At 30.9% G+C, this 25,268-nt stretch overlaps 1 protein-coding gene across 1 annotated transcript in view; it reads right to left on the reverse strand.

The window, feature by feature from the left end:
• Positions 1 to 20,196: 20,196 nt before the first annotated feature.
• The window catches only part of LOC107454198 (cytoglobin-1), a 156,699-nt gene continuing 151,627 nt past the window's right edge, over positions 20,197 to 25,268 (reverse strand). The window contains exons 4-5 of the mRNA XM_016071303.4: positions 23,355 to 23,586; positions 20,197 to 20,821 (exon numbers count right to left, since the gene is read on the reverse strand). Of these exons, the coding sequence (XP_015926789.1) occupies positions 20,669 to 20,821; positions 23,355 to 23,586 (385 nt within the window). The 3' untranslated portion in view covers positions 20,197 to 20,668. The remainder of the gene's footprint in view (positions 20,822 to 23,354; positions 23,587 to 25,268) is intronic.

Here is a 25,268-nt window from a genome sequence, read left to right on the forward strand (position 1 = left end):
GTGAGATTTTGGTTTTCTTTCTTGACCGATTGTGATGACTTATGTGAAGTTTGAAGTTGGTCATTTTCCTGTTAGCCTCTTTTGATTAAGTAAAGTATTTTAACTAAAGTAAATGTAGGGCTAATCTGGTAATTTAATAGTTGATAAATTCTTACGTGTGTCTTGCATAATTGACAGTAAGACTATTTTTCTCTTATCAATAATTTTATGCATAGTAATTATAGACATTTATAATGGATGTTGAGGAAAAGGACGCTAAAAATTTAGAACTTTCTCGTGTTGCTTTTAAAGCACCGATTTTTTGGGAAGCAGAGCCTGAGCTTTGGTTCCACCAGTTAGAATCACAATTTGTGATAGCAGGAGTAACAACCGATGAAACTAAATACCATTGTGTAGTTTCCGCATTGGACAGAAAACTCTATCTTCTATAAGAGATATAATTCGTAACCCTCCCAAATCTAATGCATATGAGAGTTTAAAATCTAAAATAATCGAAACCTTTTCTCAATCAGAATCAGCTCAGTTAAAATTGCTGCTGCAAGATTTGCAGTTGGGTGATAAACGACCGTCACAGCTTCTGTTAGAGATGCAAAATCTCTCTTGCCAAAAGCTTAACAACGATATATTGCGTACTTTGTGGCAACAACGTTTGCCAGTTCATGTGCAGCAAATTTTGTCTGTTTGCAAAGACCCAATTAATGAACTAGCTTTAATTGCCGATAAGATATGCGAAATATCTTGTTTCCAATCGGTATCTGAAGTTAAAAATTCTCAGGATAATTTAACTCTTCAATCCTTGCGTGAAGAAATTTCGATTCTTAGCACTAACGTTGAGAGATTATCTAGATCCTCTAGACAACGTAATCGTGATAGAAGTCGCAATCGTCGATACAGACATTCAAATTCACGTAGTCTTACTCCTGACAATCTACGTACCGGTAAATTATGTTGGTATCATAATCGCTTTGGTAATAAAGCACACAAGTGCATACAACCATGCCAATTTTCGGAAAACTAAACGGCTCGTCTGATGTAGCGACGGCAGATGTTAGCCAGTTTCACAGTCGCCTTTTTGTATATGATAAAATATCTGGTTTCAGATTTCTCGTAGACAGCGGCGCAGCAGTTAGCTGTTTTCCTAAAAATTTAACAAAAAATAACAAAATTCAGGAATTAAATTTGTATGCTGCAAACGGTTCTAAAATTTCAACTTACGGCAATAAGCGTTTAGAACTAGATCTTGGTTTGCGGAGAAGGTTCGACTTCAATTTTATCATTGCTGATGTGTCAAGCCCTATTATTGGTGCGGATTTTTTGGAACGTTTCGGACTGTTGGTCGATGTTAAAAATCGCCGATTGCTTGACAGTTTGACAACAGTTTTTTCTAAGGGCATTTCATGTCCTGGACCATCATTTGGATTAACTTTGGTCTCATCAGAGAACCGTTATCATGATTTGTTGATCAAATATCCGAATATTTTAAGTTTCAATCAAAATGCACCGCGCCAAGACTACGGTGTGACACATTGCATTGAAACATTTGGACCCCCGGTTTTTTCCAAAGCAAGACGTCTATAGCCTGAGAAATTAAAAATTGTTCGTAAAGAATTCGCCGATTTAATAAAGCAAGGTATTGTTCGTCCATCTAAAAGCCCGTGGGCAAGCCCGATACATTTAGTTCCAAAGAAAAACGGAGAATTTCGAATATGCGGTGATTTTCGTCGTTTAAATGCCAAAACTATTCCTGATAGATATCCGATACCTCATATCCAGGATTTTTCACATAATTTAAATGGAAAAACTGTATTTTCTAAATTAGATTTAGTAAAAGCATATAACCAAATAAGAGTTGAAACTTCCGATATACCTAAAACAGCTGTTATCACACCAATTGGACTTTTTGAATATATATTTATGCCTTTCGGTTTAAGAAATGCCGCACAAACATTTCAACGTTTTATTGATAATGTTTTAAGAGACATAGATTGCTGTATAGCATATTTGGATGATATTTTCATTTTCTCTGAAACCGAAGAAAAGCATATATCAGATTTAGACAAAGTTCTTAAACGTTTAAATGATTTCAATTTAATAATTAACTTAGAAAAATGCGTTTTTGGTGTTAATGAAGTTAATTTTTTGGGATATTTAGTTTCAAAGGATGGTATTCAGCCTATACCTGAAAAAGTAAAAGCTTTAAGAGACTTTCCTTTACCTAAATTTGTAGAACAATTACGCAGATTTTTAGCTATGGTAAATTTTTATCACAGATTTTTCAAAGACGCAGCTAAAATCCAATCTTGTTTACACGATTTAACTAAGGGTAAAGCTAAAAAAGATAAAACACCTCTAATTTGGACTGACAGGGAAATTTCTGCTTTTGAGGCAGTTAAAGATGCGATTGCAAATGCTGTTTTGCTAGCACATCCCTTACCAAATGCAAATTTATCTCTTGCTGTAGATTCTTCAGATTTTGCTATTGGTGCAGTTTTGCAACAAAAAGTAAACAATGAATTACAGCCTTTGAGTTTTTATTCTCGCAAACTTAATGCTGCAGAGCAAAAATACAGCACTTATGATAGGGAATTGCTTGCAATTTATTCAGCAATCAAACATTTTCGGCACATGCTTGAAGGTCGAAATTTTCTAGTGTACACTGATCACAAACCTCTCATTTACGCATTTCAACAAAAAAGTGAGAAATGCTCTCCAAGACAAATGCGACATTTAGAGTTTATTAGTCAGTACACTACAGATTTAAGACATATTCCCGGTAGTGAAAATATAGTTGCTGACACTTTTTCGAGAATTTCTTCCTTTAGTTTTAATAATTCAAGTGATATAAATTTTGAAGAGATTGCGGAGGCACAGGTTAATGACACGGAGCTTCACTCTTTACTTGAGTCTAATTCCGGTCTCGAACTTAAACCTATGAATCTCCCAAATTCAAAAACGATCTTTTGTGATGTTTCTACTGGTGATATAAGACCATACATTCCTAAAGACTTTCGTTGGAGTATTTTTCAGACTTTTCATGGTTTATCTCATCCCGGAGGAAGAGTAACTTTAGACCTCATCAAGAAGAGATTCGTATGGAAATCCATGACCAAAGACATAAAGCTTTGGTGCAAGACTTGCCTCTCATGCCAAAAATCTAAAGTTGGACGCCACACGAAATCCCCTCTAGGAGAATATGGACTTCCTAGTGCCAGATTTTCGCATATTCATATAGACATCGTGGGTCCGCTACCACCGTCAAGAGATTACAGGTACCTACTTACATGTATTGACCGTTTTTCTAGGTGGCCTGAGGCATTTCCAATGCAGAATCAGACAGCTGACACAGTTGCAGAAACGTTCTTTGCTGGTTGGATAGCCAGATTTGGTGTTCCGGAGACAGTCACAACTGATCAAGGTCGTCAGTTTGAATCTGAACTTTTTTCTTCCTTGACTAAGTTTTTGGGAACACAGAAAACCAGGACGGTATCTTATAATCCAAAGTGTAATGGAGCTATAGAAAGGTTCCATAGAAGCCTAAAAAATGCTATTAAATGCTACCTAACTGAGCGCTGGATGGAAGTTTTACCAACAGTTTTGTTGGGCATTCGCTCAAGCTTAAAGGAAGATATAGATTGTACACCAGTTGAAATGGTGTATGGTTGTTCGATACGCCTTCCAGGTGAATTTTTTCGCAACTCTTTTTCTAAACCTGTAACATCTCATTCTGATTTTTTACAGAAACTTCGTGAAAAAATGAGAGACTTGCGCCCTGTTCCTCTGAATACTCGTGGTGCCACACGTCCAATCTTCATCAGTAAAGATCTGCAGTCTTGTAGCCACGTTTTTGTCAGGATAGACAGTGTCCGACGTCCCTTGGAACAGCCCTATAAAGGCCCATTTAAAGTAATTTCACGAACTAACAAAGTTTTTGTTCTAGATCTGGATGGACAGAAATCTAGTGTTTCGATCGACAGATTAAAGCCTGCCTATTTTCTATCGGATGAAGTTTCAGACTCTACCAATCAGTCTCCTATGGTAAAGCCAGAAGTAACTACTAGGTCTGGAAGGAAAGTTCGATTTGTCCTGCCATTCCAAGCCTAAACGTCTTACAGACTGGAAGGGGAGTACTGTAGAGTTCCCTAGATCAGACCGGCGGATCGGAATACCGAACTTGCGACCTCTCATCCTGATATTCTTTCTGCTGTCAGAAATTAACTGCAACTGACGGCAGGATACTGATGTCGTAATTATTCATCGCACATTTTCTCCAGTATATATATGCATCTGTTAAACCACAAAACCACTACTACTCTGTTATACACTATTTTGAATTTTAATTTGTTTTTAAGTCAGTCACGCAGCTTTTGTGACTCTATCATTTTCCAGGAAAATAAAAGTGTTTAATTTTATCTTGTGATTGTTTTAATGCTGTCTTTGGTTCCGTAAAAATGTAGGAACGCTATTTCTCGTTCCCACAGTTGCATCAAATTTTCCCCAATACTCGAGGCAGGAGTTCACTTGTCTTCTGGATTGGGTTAAAAATGACAAGGCTACGGAACGTTAGCAGTCGTAAACCTATAAAATTAGGTCGGCTGTTCAACGGCGGCTCTCATAGTAACACATACACATAGTGGCCCATAATGACCACACTTATTAACCATTTGGAAATGGGGGTGGTTTTAGGCTTTTCCTGTCCGCACATTTTTCGACGAAATGAACTTTATCGACTAGATCAATTTTCAACACCATAATCACAAATAACGAGTTCTACGAGTCATAAAAAGTAAAATACAGATAAGCATTACTTTAACGAAAGACTACCCGGAAAAATAAAATAAATAAATTTATCGCAGTGATTGCAGTAACATGATCGCAATTTTATCTCATTTGTTTAAATTTAGGTTTATATATAATTTAAGAACCCCAGTTAAGCAACGAATTACGTACATATGAAGTTGTAAATGTATTATTTCAAACGGAAAAAGAATTCAACAATCACCCATTTCCGTCAATCACAGTAACATAGGCATAATGTATTGTTAGCGTCTAAAGCAAATAAAAAAACCCTATAAAAATTGTTCAACTTAACTCCGCAGTCAGTTGAGATAATGGATTTTTATTTGTAGGGGTAACAAATGTACTACACGATACCTTGTCACACGGTTTCTGAACAAGTTTAACACTTTGAAAAATCGCGTTTTTTTCCTTTTTATTCTCATCACTTTATTTTACATGCGTGGTGAAAGTAGAATATGAAGGAAACGTTGAGAAAAGAACATTTATTTTTTTCTTCAAGGGACAAATTTTTTCAACTTTCTAAAAATACACGTTTTTGTTACATATTTTTTCTTTGCACGTTCTCTTTGTGATACTTAATGAATGTTCATAAATGGTTTCTTTTATGAGACATTTTAATTTCTTTTTTTAAACTTTAAAGTTAAAGATTGATGTACAGCAAATACGTTGAGTTTATATGAACAAATTTTGATTTATTTTTTAATAAAAATATCCGTATTTTAATTTGCTTTCAGAAATTTCAATAAAGTGCATAGTTTCACTTGTTATATATTTTTTCGAAAATGTATACTTCTTTTTTTGAAAATAAATCAATTTAAGATATAAAGTTCCACATTTTATGCAGTCTTCATTTCTTAGTTTTATGATCTGTTGTCGTAAGCTATTAAGACAGCGGGTGCGATTGTACTTGTTTTCCAATGGCGCCATCTGTGGCCAAGAATTCGACTTCTGCCACACTCATAAGTCACATCCGTTTATGGGGCGGACCCATTTATACATCTATTCATTAAACAGATCGTAATCTTGTCCCGAACCAGAGAACAATTAATTTACAATTCAGCATCCCCAAGCAGCGATTTCTCTGGGGATAGAGCGTTCTCCTCCATATGAGGTGAACCGGGTTCGAATCCCGGCAATGGCAGGTCGATACGAGTTCTGCATCCGGCTTGCATTGACCACAGTGCTGATGTGAAATATCCTCAGTGGTGGACGGATCATGGGTAACAGTTTCCTTGCTGTCAAGCTAACCGTAAGAGGTTCTCATGGTCTTCCTCACCATGTAACTCAAATATGGGTTAGTTCCATCAAAAAGAATCCACGAAGGCAAATTTATCCCAATACTTGATTCAGGAGTCCCCTTGTCTTCAGGATTGGGTTCAAAATTACAAGGCTGCTGTGTTGAACATTAGTAGTCCTAAACATGTAGTAGTCATGCTTTTGTCAATCTCTGCCCGTATGAAACTCCTCATTTTGAAATTTTTTATCACTTGTGTTTTGTGTTCCTAGAGTTTATATATATATATATATATATATATATATATATATATATATATATATATATATATATATATATATATATATATATATATATATATATATATATATATGTAATGTTAAAACAATTATATATTAAATATAATCCATAAATAGAGCATTTATCTAACGCGAAAACGTTTAAAAACCTTTCCCACAAGAAAGTAATAATATTGATCTAATTATCTCAAAAAATGTGATGATGTGGCTTTAGTAGCTTGGGAAATTGATCAGTCCCACGCTACTGAGACCTATTAACATTTAAATATATTGTCCAGAACTATATAAAAACCCTCTTTCCAAGGTCAAGTGTGCTATTCTCTACCTATCCACCAGCATGTAAGGTTGTCATTCTGGGGCTCTGTCCCTTACTTTAATAAAATTATATTATGATTCCTGTATTTTCCTGTATCTTTTTCAATAAGCACCGGCCACACTACGAACTTACAATGTTTAGGCTTTTAAAGCGTAACATATATATATATATATATATATATATATATATATATATATATATATATATATATATATATATATATATATATATATATATATATGTCTTTCTTGTTTAAAAAAAAATCCTGGAATTTGATACCTTTAGTACTGTTGTGCCAACAGTAATTATATTCTGAGTTACGAACATCCTATATTTTCCATGTGAAATTGTTTCCTTTTATTAACTTTGCACCCCTACCAAAGATGCGACATCAATATGTCTTCTGATTGTTACTGTTTATTTCCTTTGTAATGTTTGTTTGCATTTAGTTTATTTCTAAGTAGCACTGTTTTCTGGATTTCATATTTAATATTCTACCTATTTGTTAAAACTCTAATTTGAAAATTTTGATTATGTTTGCTTATGTAATTGAACTGTTGCGCTCACTTCGAACTTTCGAAGTGTCCCCGGATGCCCCCTTACGGAGGTGGGACCGGGTTAAGCTTGTTATTAGTAGTCTTAAGCCTAAAAATTGGGTCATTTGTTTAAGGACGGTATTAAAATGAAATTAAAATTCAGTACCCTCAGAGGCATAATTTATTATGGGAACACGGGGGACTTTGCGATCCGATAGGTTTAACGTGCACTAGCCACCGTTTACTATACACGGGGAGTCTTCGGCTGTCTGGACACCCGTTCTCATGATCGTGAGTCCAGTGTCTTGCCACTCAGGCTATCCCAGCAGTTTTGAGTTCTGAATCTTATATAATAAAATAATAATAATAAAAACATAGCGAGATATTATTATTTATGAACAACACAAAAAAGGAAGGAAAAAAAAAAGAAATCTCACAATCTTTATAATGTTTTTAGAAGTTGTTTATTTATTTTTTGGGCAAAATTTGCTTAGCTCTCAGCAAAAAAAGCAGAAAAAAAAGAATCATTCTGGGCACCGTGAGGAGACATCTGTCAAATCGACCCCCTTTGCAAGTTTCCCCCCAGCTCAAGCCCCCCCCCCAGTTTCCGAAAACCAAATTTATTCCATATAATAAAAGGGTTTAAAACTGACTAGTGTATTGACCCATGAATCAAATCAAATTTTTATAATAATGTTTTCAAAATGCTTTTCTAAACAAATGACCAAAAAATTTTTTTGAGAATATTTAAAACAGAAATCTCCAAACTAAATCCTTTTGTTAATTTACCATGTAGGAAAAAATATTACTGTTTGTTTTATAAATGTTAGTACAAAACTCTACACAAAAGCGTATTAACTATTGTTTTGTAACATTAAACTTAACATAAAAAAATTGCACTTCATGCTTCCAGGATAGTAATGTAAAGTATGTAGAGTGCGCAAAATAAAAAACCGGACCACCCTGAATAACTTTTGATCTTATGCTCCGATCTTCACGTTTTAGGACTCAGTCTTAATGGTTCGAGAGGGTGACCTCAAATATGTTAATTAATTAGTGCAAACGATGCACAAAAACGTACTTTCTCTGCATAAACCAGGGGTGATTGTGAGCCCAAGTCAAAATTCGGGAAAATTTCTTGAGTTTAAAAAAAAAACAGTTTAAATTGAAAAAATTTTAAACAAGGTTTTTTTCCCCTTTTTCTCAATATTTCTTAGTTTACTTAAAATATATTTAAAATTACACATACCTGTGAGGACCAGGAGAAGTAATTAAAATTTACCAATGTCTTCCTTTCTTGAGTTTATGATTATAATAACTAGTTACTGATAAAAAATGAATATTAATCATGAATATAAGCTTATAAAGTATCTCTCTGGCTCTCCCTTACAAACAAATAAAATAAACTGTGTTTTTAAGTTCCATTTTTGAAAATTTGATCTCCGGAAACTTCTGTGATCAATGATTTTTTGAAACGTCTGGACCTTCGATCTCCGGAAACTTCCGGATCATTGTTAGCGAAAAATCAGGAAATCCGGATTTTTTCCGGAGCACAATCAGCCCTGATAAACATACTATTTTTACGACGAATTCAGATTTCTGACCCCCCAAATATAGACGGTATCCGTAATCATCGAAATAAGGTTCCCATAGTTGGGGCAGAAGTTTTGACCCCTTAATCTAAATCCAAAGTTTTGACCCCATAATGTTAATTTTATTTTTGAGTATTTCGCCATATTTTGAGAACTTTTTAAAAGAATTGAAAAATTTTCACACGTAATTATAAGTTTCGTTTATCCAAAGATAATTTTATGAAAGAAAAAAAAACTTTTAGTAGATACTTTTTTTAATTATTCTATTTAATAGTGGTTGAAAAAGTTTTGAATTATACGGTATACAATTTTTTTACCTTATTTTAAAGAGTGTAATTTTGTAAGGCAAAATACAAAATTGAGACAAAGTCGGTTCAATAGTTTCTGAGAAATCAAATTTTAAAAAATTGTTATTTTTAAAATAACAATTTTCTCAGGAACTATTCGACCCATTTTGCTCAAATTTTCTATTTTGCCTTGTAAAGTTACATTCTTTAAAATAAGGTAAAAAATTTTATTCTTTGCAGTTTAAAATTTATTCGACTATAAAAAACGATAAATATTTACTAAAAGTTATATTTTGTATGGAATTATCTTTAGGATTAACGGATTTTTTTGTTCTTGCAAACATTTTTCAATTCGCTCAAAAATTCTCGATATATAGCAAAATAACGAAAAAAAATAAAATTAACACTAACCGGTCCAAACTTTGGATCGCTCTCCTGATTTTCATCTGTGTTCAAGAGTAATAGTAAACAGTGCGCATGCGTCGTCATTGCAAGCGTTCCTATGGCGATCACTGCTGTTTTATAATTTTTTTTAGAATTCTTTTTTTCACTTTTAATTTTGTTATGCATTAAGTTGGTGAGTTTATTTTTGGTATAAGGGGACCAGAGAGATCCCATAAATACTTCTGGTGTTGTGAATAAAAGAGAATTTCATCTTTTGAACGATACTTTTGTTTTTATCGTTTTAATTAAGAATCAGAAATTCTAACGTACAGTTCAAACTGGATCGTTTTCAATACTAATCCAGGTGAATATTGTAAAAAAAGAGGGTAAAAAAAATAGAAAACAACCATTTTGCCAATGGGCAACCTTTCGGCGATTAAATTTTTTTTATTTTTAAATGTTTGTTTTCTGTTTTTTTTAAAACTTTATTTTTTAACAAAGATTCTAAAACAATTGAACATCGAACACCCGGTGTAAATTCCAATTTTAATAACTGAAAAAATATTTTAAAAAAAAGTTTTGTGAGTGTGTGCATTGGAAACAATAAATCAGCCGGCACTCTTGATTAAATATAATATATTTCGACATCTTCTATATTTCACTATAGCAATTTGAATTAATTTTACAATATTGGTACAAATTCACTTTGGCAAACAATATAACACATACAACATCAGGCACATATACAATTATACAATACACACATCATGATAGTAACACATTTCATTAAGACATGCTATTGTGTTAAAATTGATCATTCTTATATCTGTTGGTTAGGCCGAATTTTTTTTTTTATTCAAAGAATGTAGGTGAAAACTTGTCAATAAATTTCATACTTTACACTCTTTTTAATACTACTTTAATAAGATTCCGCATTATTTCAGTGACATTATTGATAATATATTTGATTTCTTCAACTTTTGGTTTATTCATTAACTGTTACACTTCCATATGGAGGCTTGTGTGCTGATTACAAAGTACGGCTAATAAGCCCATGCCAAGTTGAAGAATATACGACACAAGCTAAAGAAGGTCGTAACGAAGATACCACCTGGGTTACAGCGGGATTCGAACCCGCTACCTTGTGAGTGTTTGGTGGTCTAACTTTTGAAAGCATCGATGGCGCAGTTGCTTCTGAAATTTTTCTATTTATAAGATCAAACACGCAATCATCAATATCCAACTCTATTTTCGGGGATTTTCAATTCTTTCATATTTAATCTTTTATAAGGTATAACTAACATATTAATCGATTAAAAATAAATAATATTTTAGTGGTGTGCAGTTCAATATTTGAAACCAATTTTCTAGGTTTTATCTATTAAGAGCAGTAAAGAAATCTCAATTTTCGTTGATGTGAATTTTTTCTTTATATTTTTTTAGAGAATATTAGAGGGCAAAAGATATTAATCGGAATATTTTAGTTTTGTTTTAATGAGCAAAGGCATTTTTTTTCCGTCATTGCTTACAATCAAACGGAGTTACTTCATCACAAAATAAAAGTTGTTGAATTTAGTAACGAACAAACTAAACAAGGCATACGGATAATTCTGGACTTAAAAAATAGTTTGTACTCTAAAGTAAATAATAAAAACAAAAAAAGAAGAAGGCTTAAAAAAATGCAGAATAAAGGCAAAAAATAAAAATATAGTTTTCTTACGTTTTTCGAAACTAAAAATTTATTTTTCTTATTTCAATAAGGTAAAATAATTTTTTGTTATTTCACTAGCAGATTACGCAAGGTGTTACAATACTCTATCACCTGAATTGTCTCAATTTCTATAACAATAAGTGAAAACCCGAAGCAGGGGTTACTTTGGTTCAGAATTCCAATATATATATATATATATATATATATATATATATATATATATATATATATATATATATATATATATATATATATATATATATATATATATATATATATATATATATATATATATATATATATACATACTTTCGATATTTCGAAAACCTTGCTATGTCGAATTTTGTTTCGAAATCGAAAAGGAATTTTTTTCGCAAATCACAATGTAAGTTTATTGTAAACCAATTATTTACTATTTAATGCATAGTCAACTGTCATTACATGCATATTTAATAGTAGTTATTCTTATGTTTCATGGCTTTATTTTATAGAGTAATATTTTAGAACATATTTTTCTACTTTTTGGAGCATATTTAGTTCTGAACTGTTGTCTCGATAGCTCGAAATTTCTTTAGCGTCTCTTCTACTTTGAGATATCGAGAGTATATACATATATAATCTCAAAACCGATTGAAATTTCTTTTTTTTTTAAATTTAGATGATCGTCCTGATGCAACGAAAGAAATATTAAAACGAATATATTTTTTTGTATAAGTCTTTTTTTTCCAATTTGAAACAGAAAACAAAAGTGTATTGATTTGTTTGTTAGTATTTCATGAATTTAACGTTAATTATATAAATTTGTATGTTTGTAAGCAATTAATATATATTTTTGCATATTTTATAATATATATGATTATGCAGTAAATATTTAAAGAAATAATGAACTGTAATTGTTTTTTAACTCTTATGCAGAAATGTATCAGACATTAAAATTTTTTTTAAAACTATATAATGTTTTAAATTCTACACGACTATTTTGTACTTGGTACAACGCACTTAATTCTTTAATAACGGAAAAAAGACGAATTAGAAAACATCCGACACATTTAACAAATATTTAATGATGAACCATACAATTAATGAATGAATAATAACACACAACTTAAAGGAACACGCGTTTCGCAAACAAATATTTTCTAAAAAAACAATAACAGCGAATAAAATATTTTTAGCGACATTAAATAAAAATTTATGAAAATATTGCGTCAACAAAAAATACATATTATTCGAGTAAATGTGACAAAGATTTTTTAATAAGTAATCATTCTCTAAATTATGTTTTTTTTAACGCACAGTGTTACAATAATTAGTATTAATAATTATAAAAAGTTACGTAAGTTTTTCACAAATCTTATTTAGTTTCAAATATTCGTATTGTATATGTCGCAGAATAAAGTTACTAAAAAAAAATAATGAATTGCAATGAATAAAATTTTTATTACCAATTGGATGCTCAATGAAAAAAAAGAAGATAGAAATCGAATGTATTAAAGAGTAAAATAATATTACAAATGTTTACACACGATTCGAATATAATTTTAATAGAAAGAAGTAACATTAAAACAATCAAGATATAGGTTAAAAATACAAGATGAATTTTAAATTTTTTGAAAGGAGCAAAATTTTTAGGCAAGATATTTTTATATGTATATTTTTTCAGGTCATTTTACGTCATTCAATATTACCGAAAAATTATGACTTATGTTACCATTTTTTCTTTTGCATTAATTTTAGCCATAGATATTGATTAATAAATATTATTAGATAGTAAGACGTTCTTTAGTTGTTTAAAATTAAATAATTTTTTTATTGAAAAGACGTCCAAATTTTCTTTACATATATATATATATATATATATATATATATATATATATATATATATATATATATATATATATATATATATATATATATATATATATATTGGAGAGTCGTACGTGTACTAAAAACATTCTTTTATACAATTTCGAGAACTCGTTAAGAATAAACTCACCAGTTATTTGTCAAAATAAGTTTCTACCAATTTTTATAATATTATTTCGTTACCAAGGGTCTGTTTAGAAGAAATTTGGGTCCGTTAACGGACCCTTCACAAAATATCTTTTCATAAAAACGGACCCTTCACTAACTATTTTAACTTAAAAACGGACCCTTCACAAAATATTTTAACTTAAAAGCGGACCCTTCACAAAATGAGTTTCCTTTTAATCGGATCCTTCACAAATTTGTTTATCTTCATTATTATTTTGTTAATCGAATAAACCCTTTTCAGGGCAGAAAACAAGAAAGATGGATGTAAACGAATTAAGTTATGTCTTCGGCAGACGATTCTTCCACTATTCGTCCGAAATTAATATTCTGCGTTCAGCAATATAGGCTAAATACTAATTATTTGTATGTTGCATCTCTAATTTAGAAGCAGCAAGAGTTGTTTATTTTTTAAAATTTAAATTTTTTAATTATAATTTTACAGTGTTGAGCATAATCTTGCATGTCTTTACAATTTTAAAAACTCATTGAAAAAGTTTTTTTTTGTTGCAATAACGGACCCTATTTGCACAAATTCATAAAAGCGGACCCTAGTTGAAAGAATGTGAGCAATTTTTTTCACAATTTCACGAAAAACGGACCTTTCACAAAATGTCTGGACAGACCCCTGGTTACTAATTTGTCAAATAAATTCAAAATGAAGTTTTCAGAATCGAACAATTGCAAAATAAATCATATGCATTTCGAATAGTCAAATATGATCATTCTTCATTTTTAATAAATTGTCTTCAACCTGAAACATCGTTAGTATAGTTTAATTACCTGAATAGTAGTTAATTACGTGAATAATAGTTTAATACTTCGTCAGTGCTACTTCTTTAGATAGAAACCTTTTGTCCCCCCCTCCTTTGTTAAGGTTAAAAGTAGCGTGAAAAAATATTTTCAAATCTTCAAGACCGTATACTCCATATTTTTTAAAATTTTTTATTGGAATGATTTTTCTAATTTTTATTAATAAACAAAAAAAAAAATTAACTAATATACAAAACTCAATAAATTAAATTAATAAATAAAATTATAACAATTCATATAATTAAATTATGACGCTACTGCATGGAAAGTAAAGCCAACTGTGCCCATCTCAATTTTCTTGATCTTGGGTTCTGGGGTACAGATGTTACATGATTCAAACGGTCAGCCGAACGCGGAATCTTCAGTGGTTAGCGTAAGCATGCTTGGTAGTCATTTAATCAATCTTCTGAAGGATTGGGTCGATCTTAGCGGTCCGAGGATAGAACTCTGAACCTTGGTACGTGACAAGATTGCCTCGAAAGGGGGTGCTATTAGTTCCATCTACGTTTATTAACTTTTTTATTAGATTTTCGTAGATTGAATGTTGTTATAAAGATATTGCTTCATTCATTAAATTACAAGTTCTGCTAGAAAGGGAATCTTCATTTCAACGAAAACATAATTGTTGAATTTCTTTAGTAATAATGTCAAAAGAATGTTTACTTAGTTATTTTTATTTATTTAGTTATTTATAATTTTTTTTTTTTTGTAAAGGTGTGAAGAGAAATTCAGAAAATAACTCTTTCATCTATCTTATTTCAACTTTTTCATCCTATGCGATATATAGGTCGTGAGAAAAATTAAATCTTAATACATTTAAATATTCGAACAAAAAAAAAAAAAAGATTTTTAAGCAAAACAAATAATTAAATCTCTTTTTATATATAGAACATCAGTTAATCTCGAACAATTTGAAACGAATTACAAGTTGTTTCTTAAAATTTTTTAATTAACAATTTCAATTAAGATAGTCACCATAGCTTTAATGTGCAACATTTCTTCTTTACAAATCAATATTCGAAATTAATAAAGAACATATGAGCATATAACTAACACATGACCAGATGAAACATGAATTGTGACGTCAGAGCTGAAGATCATTTCCAGTACCTCTTCAATTTTCAACTCCTCCTTTCGAGAGGGTTCTGCAGGGGAGCTTCCCCTCAACCACCGGGACTCAACTGATAATAATTATAATTATGTCAATGTAAACACTATTTAGATGTTATAATAAATTTTTAAACTGTGATTTCTTAAAAAAAATTCAGCTGTCTTTTTTTTAAAAAAACTATAATACAAAATACATTTCTTTTAAATTTTTGTTGTAATTGAACCATTAAGAAAGTACACGAAACATATTGCACTAATCATCTTCGAAATATATTACACTAATTAATTAAACTGGCTTTGTCAGCCTACTACACACAACTGTTGATTACAATTGTAATCAACAATTACACAAAATCTATTCATTATGAGGATTGTTTTCTTTTCTCACATTCGGACTAGGAAACACACATTACAGAGAATCAAACGTATTTATTCTAAAATTAGAGGAACGATTCATTCGAAAGGGGAGTTCATTATCAATGGCAGGTGGAAACATGTTATCGTTCCCTTCCCCCTTTATTTAAAATATTTCTTCTGAAAGAGATGAGGAGTTTTTATCATATTTACCAATAGATGGGGGGCAGTGATGGGTGGGTATTCATTTTCCTGCACTGTTATCACCTCTGATGTTGTCTATTGATCAAAGTAGATAATAATACTGATATATTTTAGGGTTAAATTGACTGCAGTATTCCTGATACAGACGTTTTTTAAGGTGAAGGGCAGTTCACTTGCCCGGCATTCCTAGCACCGATGCATTTTTAAGGTTGATGGCAGTTGAGCTGCGTACACTTGCCCGATATTTCCTACAATGATGATTTTTAAAGTTAAGCGAAATTGCCTGATATATACGTGTCCAGTATTTAGTACATTGATGTTTTGAGTAATCGAATCTTGTTTATAATAACTATATAAACCGGTTGAAGTAAAATGTGTGTTTTGTAAAATAGTGATTAATTTTGTAAGGAAAATATTGTTTTTGTTTGTCATCATCTCAAAAAGATTTTTTTTGTCAGGAAATTAACGAAAATAGTATTTTTTTTCCACCGAAGATTTCCTTCCCTGAAGGTAAAGAACTTCTTCAATTACATCTGTTAATGCCGGAATTACTAGTAGCGCCAACTGGATTTCATTTGTAAAATAAAAAAAAGTTAGTTCTTAGCTTTCATTGCGCCGACAGAGATAGGCCATTGCGTTGTTCAAAATAAGCACATTAATTATAAATCCGCAATTCATTCTCTTAGTTGTCATTTATTAAACTACAGATTTAACAAATTAATTCCTTCAACATTATTTTCATGACCTCTTTCTTAATTCGAACTACGAAAAACCGATAATTAAGAAAAAATATTAATAACACCCATCCAACCAGAAGGGAAGAGAGGATCGAATTTTTTAAAAATCTGCTTTCGAATAAATCGAACCTAGAATTTAATAAACAAAAATTTGATGAGAGTTCAATCTCTCATTCATGACGTATGATGTCATCCCTGCAAAATATGACACATGGCAGAAAGTAATCAGATCAAGAAATGAGAGGACCCTAGGGACTGTCAGAGACCCCTCTTGTTGTTTCTTTAAATAAAATATTTACTTTTTGTTTAATCACGAAGTGTTTTTAAAATTATTTATAACATAAGTAAATTACAATATATCAGTAATTTTGAGCCTATGTTTTACTTTATAACCGTCGTTGGACAATATTATTTTAATTATTAAATATATTATATAATTATTAAATATTATATAATTATTTTAATTATTTAAATTTTTGATACGTTTCAGTCAATACACATAAAATAGCTGATTGATTATTGTACTTTTGAACTAATTTTCTTCAAGTTGTATAGATAAATATCATGATAGAGTTTTATATGTGCAAATATATTTTTTTTACTAATTTCTAAAAATTAGCTGTATGCAACATGTTTTGCAGGGATGTTTTATATTATATCTACATGCAATTTAAAATATGACTAGGTTTCAACATGACATTATAGGAAAAAATGTATATTAATACAATAAAAATCAAATCTATTTGACCAGTTCCGTATTATAATAAAATGAATCACTAAGTAAATAAATAATCTTGACAAAATTGATTTTTTAAATCCGAAGTAATTGATTAAGAACTATTTGAAAAAAAAGATTTAATCAAGATTTTTAAGGTAAAATAGTATCAATCATATATTTGAAAAAAAAGGTTCTATAGTCAGGAAAATAAATACAGATTTCTTTTTACAGTTATTTACATAATGGCATTGTTCAGTCAAGACAACAATCAAAGATAAACTAGTTTTCTATAATATTCGCTTAAAAATCTTTAAATACACATATCCACAATTATATGATCACACAAAATTGGAAATATACTTATCCAAGGCTGAACTAGATCAGTAACTTAACTGTTAAGTATCAGGCTGTCTTATTGTACTCAAATGTACTGCCATAAACGCAATGTTAGGCGTACAAGGCCCTCTAAGTAAATAATGGTTAAAGCTGTATGTTACGCTTAGTCAGTACTTTTGGTTAATTTTGAACAAACGAAGATATTTATTATTAAATAGGATTTATAATAATAAGATTTCGCAAATTTACGTTTCTATCCGCACGTAAGATTTAAAGTAAGTGCGCATGCGTCAGTTCTAGGGAAGTGCGCATGCGCCAGTGAAAAAATTTCAAACCTACGTAAGTGAAAATAAGAGATTTTGCAAAATTCCGTAACTGAAAAACGCTAACGTAGTGGAATATTTTAACTTTGACCACAAAATCAAAATAAACATTTACAATGTAGACCTTTTCTTTAAAGCTGTGGCATATTATTCAAGATGCTTTGTTCTACGCAAAACTGCGGATTTGTGAGCAGGAACAATTGGGTAGATTTTTGATTTTGATAAATTCAGCGATAAAGAATGCAGCTTATTATTAACAATAATAATATTTAAAAAAATTATTATTGAACTTCTATTGATTATTTAACTTCTTTTAATTAAATTGTACAGTTAAAATAAATATGATTTTCAACTAGCGAAAATATATCTTGTATCTTGTTTCTTATGGAACAAGTGCAATTAGACAACCATAATGTTAAGCAAAAACAAATAAAATTATTTTTTTATTGAGTGAGCGCAATGTTGGTTGTAAGATCACGTGATACATTTCTAAATTTCATCAATACATTTCTTCAAATTCGCATTCCAGATCTATGTTTCTAGCTCGAAGGTAGTCTTAAACAGAAAACTACATTTAATAGCTATAAACAGCGTGCTTGTAGCTTTGTCTTCGTAGCGTAAATCATGCCAACATAACTTAAAGATAAGTAGCATCTAAAATAAATGCGAGCATGCGCAGTTGCTTAAATCTTACGCACGGGAGCCCTATTGTTAAAAAATTATTCGTGTCTCTTAGTTTTACTTTGAAAACTCCCAGTAGTATTTAAAACCGAAACTATGATATTCAAATCTTCGTAAGTTAGAGATGTCAGATAATAATCATTTATGCATCCTTACTTCACTATTAAAATAATAAAATCAATGAAAGCATTTAAAGTGATAAAGAGAATTTGAAACACACATTGTTTTATTTAAATAGAATATTGTGTATAGAATAATTTGAAAGGTACAATACCGTTCTTTACAAACTAAAAATCGTGTTCTCCCAATTCCAAAGCTGCTAATATTAAATATCTAATCTTAATATGATCTAGCACACTGAACAATTGACAAGTCCTTTTTTTTCCACAAAAAGATAACCCAGACGTACAGTAAAAACAACACTCTTTACATCGTTAAAATATCAATTAGTAACGTTCTTTACACTAAACATACCATGAACGGTCAAATGACCGTTTAGGATCTTTTGCATGGAAATTCGCTGATCATCTTATCATTTTTGCACATTTGACTTCATGACTTTTTCAAGCAATTATATACAGTTAATATTCTATTATTATTTTTTTTGTTTATTGTTTGTTTCGAATAATACTTGTCGTATACCTATTTCTACCACAACCGGTCATTTGACCGGGAGAACAATTTATTTTGCTTTATGAGGTTGTCGGATTAGAAATGACGATGTAATGCGTGTTCAACGTATTGCATTCGATGAGTTGCACATTTCTGCAAAGACTGTTGCGTAGTTAAGTTCAATCAGAATAACTGTGAATTCAAATTTCAAGAAAGTACCTAAACTTTTAGATTGGCATTTTTGCGTCAGAAAAAGTGACAAAAACTAAATGTTTTGGTAAGTTGCTTATATTTTATTTCAATAGCTTTATTTCATTTCTAACTAACTGTTAGTTTTTACCCAGAAAAATGTCGATACAATCAAGACAGCACAAGTTCTTAGAAGAAATAATATTAATTACAAGAATGATTTTAAAAATTATGATTCTTATATATTCCTTATAATTATAAAAATAATTATAACAATTACATAAATAATAATAATTAGAGGAAATATGTTTGCGGAAAATGTACAATGAAAACACCCCGTATATGTCAAAAAATACATTGATCAATGAATTAAAAATTCGTATTCTTTGTAATACATAGAAATTGGCTTTATACAATTTTGTTTAAGTATAATAACGTTTTTTTTTAAAGTTTATTTCCTTCCTGACATCCATATTTCATACATTCAGTCAAGAAACGCAAGGTCCGGTCAAGGTTATGGTAGAAATAGGTATATGTTAAGTGTTAGTATGTTTAGTGTTAAATATACTCTAACTTAATTCTTTACTTGTCAACTAGAACACGTTTCTTAATGTCGAAATTTAATCTGTCATATATAACGTAAATGATTAGTTCTAGGCTAGTAGAGATAGAGTTGAGTTGTTTTGACATGTAATGGACAAGCCTGCTTACTAACGGTTACGATCGAGTTTAGCCTTCTCAATTGATACAAAAGCTTCATTTCTTTGAGTAGCAACAATACTTGTCTGGGTTACATATGTAATGATTGGACGACGCATGAACATGAAAATACTTAATGTTATATTCATTCAAAATGCACACCATTGTTCTCTTTTTTGTATAAACAATTTGGTTCTTTTCAGTGACTTTAAAACGTGAAAAATATTTCACAGTTTATTTTTTTAAAAACTAAATAAATTAAACAATGTCGTAGCTGGGCTAAAATAAATTGGCGCAATATATCATAAGAGAAATACATCCATAAATTATCACACCGTAAACATATCTTATATATTTCTAAGCATCCAAAAATGACGGATGAAAAATAACATTGAAAATGAAAGGCGTCGAATCTAATTTGCTCCAAAATAGTGTTCGGTTTTACCCACCATAAGTTATTGAATCAAATCCGATTGATTCAAAACAGAGTTCCGGAATCACCAATCTTTGTATAAATGTTCTTAATCGCTCAGAAAACTTTGCGTGTAAATAGTTCTCCATCTTAAAATCTGTCGAATCATTTGTAAGTATCTTGTATGGTTGTAGATATTATTAAAGTCCGATGCGTTCTAGTCTGATAGATGGCGCAGCGGACGGTATTAGGAGCTTGCGTTTTTGAAAATAGAATAATTGTCCAAGCGTATTTTAGACATTGTTCTGAGATGGATTTCCTTCAAAACCATCGATAACTGTTTGAAGAATGAAATGTATCGTTATTTTGTAAATGCTCTCCATATTTTCTGTGTAGCGGTCGTCTAATGTCTCTTTGACTGCTGCTAGAAATGGCGCTTCCATTTTCTGAAGGGGAAAAAAAAAGAATTAGTTTCATTCCATTGGATGAGGGTTTATTTTGAAATTTTAAGAAAATGTGTTAACATTTTTGTAGGTTTATAATATCTGTAGTAGATGTAAATATGCAAGTTTTATGAACTTATCAATAAATTTCTACTGTACCTGGCCAAATTATTAGACGCACTATTAGATTTTATGTGAAATCTTAATTATCAGGTGATACTATACAGCTTCATTGTTTTTACCCGACTGAAACCGGTTTGCAATTGTTTACGTTCGTGTATCAATTGGTCAAATTAGACGATACATAAAATAAATTCAGCCGACCGGCCTGTGTAGGAGTTAGGGAACTACCCTTGCATCAGAAAGGTTTTGGGTTCGAATCCCGGGCAAGGCATAGATGTTCTTTCCTTCTCTGTACTATCTGTCCTTACTGTGGGAGCAACGTTGGCACACCTAATATGGTGCCCGTGAAAGAGTGGCCAACAAATCTGTCTTTCGAATGCCTGTATGACGTAAGTCATTCTCCAGGCGGGCATAGAAAAAAATATATAATATAAATATAAAATATGTATTATATCAGGTATTATATTAGAATATTGTAATAATTAGACCAAATTATTAGACGCACTGTAGTTTTTTGATAATTGCATGTTTTGCACAGAGTTTATAGGCAATACTTTTATATTCAAACAAACATGAAATAAGATTTTAATTCAGAAGATTTTTTTATATACTTCCTATTTGTATTTATTCTTAATGTATTGCATTACAATGTTAACCAATTGATACAGGAGCGTAAGCAAGTGTAAACCGGTTTCATTCGCGTAAGCATCTGTATAGTATCAACTGATAATTAAGATTTTATGTTAAATCTTATAGTGCGTCTAATAATTCGGCCAGAGACTGTATGTTGGTAAATTTTCCTACGGTATCGGGAGACAAAATATGAAGTAAAAAAATCTGGTGAGTAAATAATGGGAAAGCTGAGGAATAGCATCGCCCAGCTCATACAACCACAAACCCGTTTATAGGGCGGGTTACATTCACACAGAAGAAACGACATAGAACAGAGAGAGAGAGAATGAAAGTTACATCCATGCCGACGGTGGGATTCGAACCCACAACCACTAGTCCCGTTGTCCAGTACACTAGACCAGTGATCAGCTTCATGTGAATAATAAATATGAAAATTTTTTAAATCCAGGTGAGGAAAAGGAATAGGAAAACTTCAACATCATGTACTGAGTAAATATAGAGAATGTTCAGGCGGTTTTCCAACATCGTATAATTTTAACTACTTGTGAATTTTAAATATGGAGTATCTTGACCTTCAGGTGAAGATCAAATATGTAGTTTCTTCAACAGCATATGACGAATAAATATGTAAAGTCCCTGGCAAAATAATTCGACCCATTACAAGTTTCTATGTTTAATCTTAATTATCAGGTGATACTATACAGCTTCATTGTTTATAAGCGGCTGAAACCGGTTTGCACTTGTTTACGTTAGTGTATCCATTGGTTAATATTATAATGCAATACGTTGAAAATAAATACAAATAGGAAATACATAAAAAATCTCTTGAATAGAAACCTATTACATATGTGTTTAAATATAAAAGTATTGCAAATAAAATCATGCAAAACACGTAATTATTTTAAAAAACTACAGTGCGTCTAATAATTTGATCTAATTATTACAATATAATTCAGTACAGAACCCGTTATCCGGAAATTAGAAAACCAAAAAACCGGAACAAAATTCGATAAATTTTCACGCCATTTTTAAATTTTTTTTTTCCTCATAAGATTTTACGATTTTTCCTTCTCTTTTTAAAGATATTTACCTTACCATCTTTTTGGAAATAATCATTAGTGTATTACTTCATCGTTTTTTCTTATTTTTAAGATTATTTTCAAATATATATACTTTTTTTTAGTCGGGTTTAACAGTAAAAAAACGGCTTTTTGTAGCTATTCAGAAAACCGGAAAAGTCTGTTATCCGGAATAGCGATGGTCCCGACCGTTCCGGATAATCGGCTCCCTACTGTAATATAATACCTGATACAATAAATATTCTATATTTATTATAATATATCGTCTAATTTCTTCAATCGTCTAATTTATATTATATATCGTCTAATTTAACAAACTGATACACTAACATAAACAAGTGTAAACCGGTATCGGCCGCGTAAGAACATTTCAAGCTGTATAGTATCACCTGATAATTAAGATTTTACATAGAATCTTATGGTGAATCTAATAATTTGGCCAGGGACTGTAAGTAGTTTCCTAGAAAAGGTGCATTGACAAATGTCAGTTTTAGCATTATTAATATGGAAGAATTTACCCCGACCCGCCCTTATTTAGGGCATACGGGCATTACGTGCATTATTAATATATATGCCTCACCGACCCCCTTTAAACAAATCATTTTTCGTTTGTTTACGCAAATTGAAATGCATCGTTTTAGGAGAACTTTCAATATAAATCAGGGAAGCCTAATTTTCGTTAACTTAAAAATTCCTCTTACCCAGAAGTATTCGCTTTTGAATCCATTGATCTTTCTGTGCCTTTTTCCTACGCTCCTCAAGTAGTCGATGCACTGGTCAACATTTTCCAACGTGTTGATGCCCTCGTCCAAAGAGTTCATGACGGACACGGCGTGCTCCTTCAGTTCTTCGCTCTCTTCCTGTTCTTGCCGAGATTTCAGGTGCTTGAATTTCTCGAACAGTTCCAGAAGCTCTGCATTCTCTTCGAATAATCTGAAATAGAAAGATTATCTCTTTTTACATACTAAACTAAATTCAGTGGCCCATAGAGGGTCCCTGTGGCAGAATTTGTTTGGACTTTCTGCGACATGCCTCTCTGATACTTATATTTTGTGAAAAGATCAGAAACCACCACTAGATGGCTTCATTAATTGTTAATTGTAGCCGTAACCGCCATAAAAGATTCTTGCAAAAACACATCATCTACATCTTTTTTAGTAGTAGTATTATCCATTCAGTGGCGTACGCAAGGGAGGGGTTTAGGGGTTTAAACACCCCCCTTGAGCTCAGACAAAATGGCAAAACTCAAAATTTTAGTAGAAATTATGCGAGCTATTATTTTTTAAGACTATATATTTTTATGTGCCTTATGCCTACTTTTTTTCCTCATGGTATTTCTCAGAATACAGAAAAAACATTTACTATAATATGGTTGTACTTTTGAAGCCAAAATCACGTGATATATATATATATTTGTTGTTCTTGGATCTTTAGGATGTCAAAAGGCAGGAATTTAACAATTTTTAATTACTTTGAGAAAAAATCTTAGTGAGGTGACAGCATTTAGTAACAATATAAGTTTTTCTGTTGAACAGAAATGTGATACTTCCGTTGAAGAAAACGTTTCTAGCATAACAAAATCTGATGAATGTGAAAGTGGCCCTCAAAGTGTTACTTCCCACCCATATGAAATTGGACTTTTTTCAGAAGATATTACATTATGTTCTTAAACTTAAAAAATCAAATCAAAATTTAACTAAACACTGTTGTTTAAATAAAAAGTCAAAATTGTCTAGCTATCTAAATTAGGAAATAATAGTGCTTTATTACAGACTCGAATTTCTTTTAGTAGTTTCAGATAATTATGAACACCCCCTTTGAAAAAATTCTGCGTACGCCACTGTATCCATTGTTCTGTATTCATCACGTTGATATAATATATATATTTTTTGTTACTTACCCCTTTGACTAGTAATTTTTCATTTGAGTTGTTTTCCTGTATATCAAGAAAACAGGATGTATTCAATAATAATAGTTTAACCAATCTTCCGTGTAATTAATCATAAACCGGATAGAAATAATTGATGTCGAAAGGCAAATATCGTTCTGCAAGATACTTTTAAAAATAAATATACATGTTACTAAAATAAAGTAACGCAAGCATCAACTTCAAAAAAAATAAATAAATAAATAAAAATGAAAAAAAGATAAAAACTTTTCGGATCAAATAAAATAATTTTTTAATTAAATATGTATATTTTATTCTAATATTATGGGCCAGATTCTCAGATTTTGTAGGCGAAAACACACTAATTATTTCATTTTTCGCATTTAGTAAATCATAATCTCAATTAAAAAAAATTTAAAAAACTTGAAATCCGTAGCAGAAAATCGGAGTCTAAGGGTCACTAAATGCAGGTTTTCATTTCGAGATTCAGTTGTTGTAATAAATAATATCATATTAAAAATGTCGGATTTTAAAGCTATGGTAATAACTGCATTAAAAAAATTAAAACGGAATTTTCTGCAGAAGAGAAGACCAAATTTTTTTACTTCATTAATCTTTATTTTTCATTGTTCTCAAATGAAAATAGGAAAAGAATTTTTTTCCACATCGATGAGCGAGAAAGGCGTCTTTTGAATATAATTCTGAAGAAAAGATAAAATATTTCGAA

The sequence above is a fragment of the Parasteatoda tepidariorum genome, chromosome 10 (assembly GCF_982258835.1).
Source record: "Parasteatoda tepidariorum strain Cologne lab strain chromosome 10, Ptep-v5.0, whole genome shotgun sequence".
In the NCBI taxonomy this organism is placed as follows: domain Eukaryota; kingdom Metazoa; phylum Arthropoda; class Arachnida; order Araneae; family Theridiidae; genus Parasteatoda; species Parasteatoda tepidariorum.